Source organism: Sturnira hondurensis, unplaced genomic scaffold (genome assembly GCF_014824575.4).
Source record: "Sturnira hondurensis isolate 20B ecotype Veracruz unplaced genomic scaffold, ASM1482457v3 Scaffold0022908, whole genome shotgun sequence".
In the NCBI taxonomy this organism is placed as follows: Eukaryota; Metazoa; Chordata; class Mammalia; order Chiroptera; family Phyllostomidae; genus Sturnira; species Sturnira hondurensis.
Window position 1 is genome coordinate 4,008,697 of NW_028095539.1, and position 6,592 is coordinate 4,015,288.

Genomic DNA, 6,592 nt, shown 5'->3' on the forward strand with positions numbered 1-6,592 from the left:
CCCCTTTATAACGCGCCCCCTCCCAGGCTCTTGGGCCGCCTCCTTGTCGGCTCTTTCCGCCTCGCCCCCTCGCCCGGCAGCCCCGGGCCCGGGCCCGGCCAGGGAGCCCCCAGGCCGCGGCTCGGGGGCCGCCCCCCCCCGCCCGCTCGCCGCCCAGCGCAGCCCGGCGGAGGCGGCGCCGTCGGAGGAGGAGGAGCAGGGCACTGCGGCTGGCCCGGGATCGGGCGCCAGAGCGGCAGCAGCTTCGGCAGCAGCGGCGGCCCGGGCCAATGCAGCGGGACGCACCGCCCCGAGCCCCAGCTCCGGCGCCGCGACTTCCCGCGCCCCCGATCGGGGTCGCCGCCAGCAGTGGCGGCGGCGGAGGCGGGGGCAGCGGTGGCGGTGGAGGCGCCTCTGCAGCTCCGGTCCCTCCTGGCCTCCCGGGAACTACAAGTCCCAGGGGGCCTGGCGGCGGGCGACGAACGGAAGAGGCGGGGTCGGCGCCGCGAGGCCGGAAGTGGCCGTGGAGGCGGAAGTGGCGCGGCCGCGGAGGGGCCTGGAGCACGGCGGCGGGACCTGGAGCCGGGGCGGCGGCGGCGGCGGCTGGGAGCGGCGGTGGTGCTCTGGGGGCTGCCATGGCAAAGCAGTACGATTCAGTGGAGTGCCCCTTTTGTGATGAGGTGACCAAATACGAGAAGCTCGCCAAGATCGGCCAAGGGACTTTTGGGTAAGACTGGGCCCGGAGGGACTCGGTGCCCTAGGCCTGCACCTCTCAGGGGCCACGTCGAGACGCACGGGAGCTGACCGGAGGAGGTGTGGGGGCCACTTATCCCTAGACTTGTTCCCCGGTCTTGCTAGGCCGCTGTGCTTCCCGCCCCGGCCTGACGGAGCTGGCTGGCGGGGAGGAGCCTGAGGCCCGTGATGGGGCACGGGGAGGGGTTGCCGAGAGGAGCTTGTGAGGGGAGCATGTTCTCTCCGGGAGACGCCTGGGTCAGAAGAAGAGTTTGAGAGGAGTTAGTAGGGGCTCGGAAATGAACTGCAAAAGAGAGGGTGGTGGGGTAGCCGAGTGCCCTAGGTACCAGGCCCCACCCCGCCCTGGAGTCCCTTTTTTCCTCCCTTCCTCTTCTGGTGGGGGAGGGGCGGGCCCTGGGAAAGTGTTCTGATGAGGTTTGGGTCTCCCTCTCCTCCTGCAGGGAAGTGTTTAAGGCAAAGCATCGCCTGACCGGCCAAAAGGTGGCTCTGAAGAAGGTACTGATGGAGAACGAGAAGGAGGGGGTGAGTATGGGTCAGGTGGCAGGCAGCCGCCTCTCCTGGGCACGTGAGTTTCCACCCTGCTGCTTCCAGCACTCTCACGTTGAGACCCAACCTACATGTGTAGTAGTAGTCCGGGCATTTCCATAGCACGGGGAATTTGAACTCTAACTAAATCGTTTAGTTCAAGTGCTTTAAAGTATTTGATATTTCATTCTTAGGCGAGTGTGTTAGGGGCCAGGAGGGGGAGCTCATTGCACTGACTGCCTAGCAGTCAATGGAGTTACAAAGTCCTTAAACTCTTTTCCCGTAGTGTTTTAAAAAATACATGCAATGGCTTTTAAAGGGTGTTCAGTACTCAACTGAAAAGGAGCAGTTTCCTCCCCCGCTACCCCATCTTAGTTCCAGCCCAGCTTCTAGAAACCTACTTCTTAGCAAGGAAATTTCTCGATAGACATTCTTATTGTCTTTGCTGCCACTCAGCAAGTTAAACACTTACAGAGCTAAAGTTCAAAAGCTGAAGAAACCGTGGAGCATTTAGTGCCCAATAGTGAGGAGATTAAGTAACTCTGTTTCCATTCATTGTCTCAAATCAACTCCTTGAGGGGTGCATACTGTTTACTTTACACCCATTTCCCAGATTAGGCATCTGAGGTAGCTGATTTCAGAGCCATGGTTTTACTCTGTCTCCTATCCCGTACCCCTTGGAACACATGACCAGCACCTTGTTCTGTCGTGTGCTCACTCATTTCCACCTCCTTTCTTTCCTTCCCCTGCACAGTTCCCCATTACAGCTTTGCGGGAAATCAAGATCCTCCAGCTTCTGAAACATGAGAATGTGGTCAACTTGATTGAGATCTGTAGAACCAAAGGTAAGCTGCTTGGATTTTATTTCCATTTCCTTTTTTTTTTTAGATTTTATTTATTTATCTTTTAGAGGGGAAGGGAAGGAGAGAAGGAGAGAAATATCAATGTATGGTTGCCTCTCGTGCGTCCCCTGCTGGGAACTGGCCTGCAACCCAGGCGTGTGCCCTGACTGGGAATCAAACCTTGATCGTGTGGTTCGCAGGCCCGTGCTCAATCCACTGAGCTATACCAGCCAGGGTTTATTCCCGTTTTCTGATGAAGTAAATGAGGCCTATAATTTACAGCCTTGCTTGCAAGGGTGGAACTGGATACACTTAAATTGTCTCTCCTTAACCTGGATGTAACTACCGTGACTGCTTTCTCCAGTCCTTTCTTCATAGCTGGTGCTTCCATAGGGCCTGCCATGGCCCCTGGCCCAGTGGAGGCCCTCAGGCAATATTTCCCTTTGAAGGAACACACAGGCGGACGCCAGCTATCCGTGGGTTGGAGGGGTATCGGGACTGATTGTGGGAAAATGAGTTGTATAGGGGATTTTTGATTTTCTTCTTCTTGCTCCCCTTCCCTCCATTCTTCTCGCCTCAGCTTCCCCCTATAATCGCTGCAAAGGCAGTATATACCTGGTGTTTGACTTCTGCGAGCATGACCTTGCGGGGCTGCTGAGCAATGTATTAGTCAAGTTCACGCTGTCTGAGATCAAGAGGGTCATGCAGATGTTGCTCAATGGTCTCTACTACATCCACAGGAACAAGGTGGGAGAGGAGAGACCCAGGCTTGGTCTGGCCCTTGCTCCCACTTCTGGGCGGGTGTGGCTTAAAGACCCTGGGAAACTAACCGAGCCCTCAATCTTGCCCTCCTTACAGATTTTGCATAGGGACATGAAGGCAGCCAACGTGCTCATCACCCGAGATGGGGTCCTGAAACTGGCAGACTTTGGGCTGGCCCGGGCCTTCAGTCTGGCCAAGAACAGCCAGCCCAACCGCTACACCAACCGTGTGGTGACACTCTGGTACCGGCCCCCGGAGCTCTTGCTTGGTGAGGACCCCCGAATGGGCAGAAGGGGGCAGAGGCTAGGCATTTAACTGGCCTCGGCCCCCTCCACTGCCAGGGCTTCTTGAGCCGCCAGCCCCAGGGCATTGCGCCTCAGGAGGCCCTCGGGCTCAAGGGGCCCTCCTGGTGCGCTCTTCTTCCCAGGGGAGCGGGACTACGGCCCTCCCATTGACCTGTGGGGTGCTGGGTGCATCATGGCGGAGATGTGGACCCGCAGCCCTATCATGCAGGGCAACACGGAACAGCACCAGCTTGCCCTCATCAGCCAGCTCTGTGGCTCCATCACCCCTGAGGTGCGTGGCCAGGCTGCCTGGGCCCCTGGTCCCTGCAGGATGCAGAGATCCGGAAGGCTCCCTGGCAGGGGAGGAGTGGGGAGTGGAACAGAAGGCAAGCTCCTCTCCGGAGAGGTGGCTGGTGGAGGGACAGGGCCTGCTCTTCGAGCCACACAGGCCGTCCCAGTCCATCACCAGTTCTGTGGCCTCGGAGAAGGCATCTGAACTTCTCGCCTCAAGTCGAGTTTCTCTTCTGTGAGACAGCTGCCAGGGTCAGCTGCGGCGCCCACGCTCCGGGCGACTTGTGTGCAAAGGCGTGGTGCTCAGCACGCTGCGTGCACGGTCACTGCTGCTCTCGCCTCGGAGGGGTTGAGCTTGTCCTCCAGGGTTGGTCTGGGGACATCCGAATGGAGACGTTGTAGTCCCTTCACGTGCATGACTGACAGACAAGCCGTTCATCTCCTGACCTAACTTCACCCTCTCTCTTCAACCCACCCCCCAGGTATGGCCGAACGTGGACAAGTACGAGCTGTTTGAGAAGCTGGACCTAGTGAAGGGCCAGAAGCGGAAGGTGAAGGATAGGCTGAAGGCCTATGTGCGGGACCCCTACGCCCTGGACCTCATCGACAAGTTGCTGGTGCTGGATCCCGCGCAGCGCATCGACAGCGATGACGCCCTCAACCATGACTTCTTCTGGTCTGACCCCATGCCCTCGGACCTCAAGGGCATGCTGTCCACCCACCTGACGTCCATGTTCGAGTACCTGGCGCCACCGCGCAAGAAGGGCAGCCAGATCGCCCAGCCCTCTACCAACCAGAGCCGCAACCCCACCACCACCAACCAGACAGAGTTCGAGCGTGTCTTCTGAGGCCGGTCCTGCTGCTTTTCCTTAGGGCTCTCGTTCGCTTGTTCTTCTGCTCTGTGACTCACACTGTGGAGATGATGGGGTGTTTGAGTTGTTTCTCTTGTGCAGATTTTCTGTAATGCCCACCTGGGCACTGGGAATGCCAGCCGAGTGGACTGGAACGAAGCCTGGCAGAAAGCCCAGGAGGCCCCTGGCACGGCCGTGCCCGGTTCCCTGGTTTGCTGGGTAATGTCCGGAGGGTCTTGTGGACCTTAGGACAGTCATGGGGTGAGAGGAGACGTAGTGCACCCCCCAGGGACTTCATAAGTTCCCAGCGTGATAAGAGGAGGGGACAGGTCCCTCACTGTCCCCAGTTTTCTCAGGATGAGAAACGTGCATGGGGGACAGCCAGCCTGGACTGTGGGCTTACTCCTGGCCTGACCCTGAGAAGCACTACGGCCGGCAGAAACTCGGTTCTCCGGGAGGAGGATTTTATCATGTTTCTTTTATTCGGTTGTTTGGAGACAGTTCTGGACAGTTCACCCAGTTATGATTAAAGTTGACTTCTTTCCTTTTTCCAGTAAGTGGCTGTACGCTGTGATCTGTATTTGGGCTCCTGGCTCTTCCCCTGCAGCCAGCAGGCTGGGCTTTCCTGTTGAAATCCATTTGTCATCATCTTGACCCTTCTTTGTGCCAGTTCACGTCCCGATACAATTGTGTGGGAATTTTGTCTGCCCCCCGCCCCGGGTCCGGTACCTTTCAGAACACTTGGGCAGGTACCACAAAACTCTCTTGTTGCTCCCCATTGTCAGAGGAGGGAAGACATGAAAAAATGGTCTCAGTCCTTTGGTGAGGGACCTGCGTCTGCAGTGCGACCCAGTTGGGCACGGCCTACGGTGGCCGACAGACGGACAGAGAGATGTGCTCCACTTGACTCGTGAGCACAGGAGGCTGCGAAAGGCCATCGGTGGGATGGCGGCGGTTAGATCTGCAGCTTGGGGAGCCCCTTCAGGCTCTTGGGGGAGGCAAGAGAGGAAACGAGCAGAAGGGTTGGAAGTATCCGTTAGGGACTGGGGGAGGCGGAAGTAGCTTGGATTGAGGTGGCGAGGGGGCGGGAGGACAGAAGTCAGTGTGAAGGGGGTCTCAGGGCCTCTGAGCTGGGACACTTGGAGGGGCAGCACGTGCTGAGTCTAAATTTGCGAACAGGCCCGTTGGAGGTAAATTCTACATTCCAACAGGTGGAGGCCTCTCAAAGGGGGCCCAGGAAAGGAGCTTGGCAAAACCTCTTGCTGGGACTGTCCTTGTGGAAATGGGCTGGTCACAGCCTCACACCAGTGGAAGAGCAAAGCTTCTCGACCAGNGGAAGACATGAAAAAATGGTCTCAGTCCTTTGGTGAGGGACCTGACCAAAGGACAGGGTGCAGTGCGACCCAGTTGGGCACGGCCTACGGTGGCCGACAGATGGACAGAGAGATGTGCTCCACTTGACTCGTGAGCACAGGAGGCTGCGAAAGGCCATCGGTGGGATGGCGGCGGTTAGATTTGCAGCTTGGGGAGCCCCTTCAGGCTCTTGGGGGAGGCAAGAGGGGAAACGAGCAGAAGGGTTGGAAGTATCCGTTAGGGACTGGGGGAGGCGGAAGTAGCTTGGATTGAGGTGGCGAGGGGGTGGGAGGACAGAAGTCAGTGTGAAGGGGGTCTCGGGGCCTCTGAGCTGGGACACTTGGAGGGGCAGCACGTGCTGAGTCTAAATTTGCGAACAGGCCCGTTGGAGGTAAATTCTACATTCCAACAGGTGGAGGCCTCTCAAAGGGGGCCCAGGAAAGGAGCTTGGCAAAACCTCTTGCTGGGACTGTCCTTGTGGAAATGGGCTGGTCACAGCCTCACACCAGTGGAAGAGCAAAGCTTCTCGACCAGTGTACTAGTTTCTTGGGGCTGCTGGACCAGATTACCACCAACATGGCAGCTTCAAATTGCATCTCTTCCATTGGGTCTGGAGGCTAGGAGTTTGAAATTCGGGTGTGGGCAGGGTGGGTTTCTCTGAGAGTTTCTGAGGGAGAACCTGTCCGCTGGCCCTCAGCTTCCGGTGGCTGCCCGCACCTCTTGTTGTGCTTGGCTTGCAGACGCATTCCTCTCCACTGTATCTTCACAGGGTGTCTCTTAGATAAGAGGCACCAGTTCCCAGATTTAGGCTTCACCGTGACCCAGTGTGACCTCACCTTAGCCAATTACATCTATGAAGACCTTTGCAAATAAGGTCGCATCCCAAGGTCCCGGGCAGATGAGACTTGGAAGGATGCCGTTCATCTCGGTACAGCTAGTAATCAAAGAACTC

At 57.7% G+C, this 6,592-nt stretch overlaps 1 protein-coding gene across 1 annotated transcript; it reads left to right on the forward strand.

Moving 5' to 3' along the window:
* Positions 1–4,844, forward strand: CDK9 (cyclin dependent kinase 9). Its single transcript, XM_037037031.1, has 7 exons — positions 1–706; positions 1,173–1,254; positions 2,012–2,102; positions 2,680–2,846; positions 2,958–3,129; positions 3,289–3,437; positions 3,919–4,844. Exons 1-7 carry the CDS (start codon positions 270–272, stop codon positions 4,282–4,284), a joined length of 1,464 nt encoding a protein of 487 aa, XP_036892926.1. The 5' UTR covers positions 1–269; the 3' UTR covers positions 4,285–4,844.
* The last annotated feature ends 1,748 nt before the right edge of the window (positions 4,845–6,592 follow it).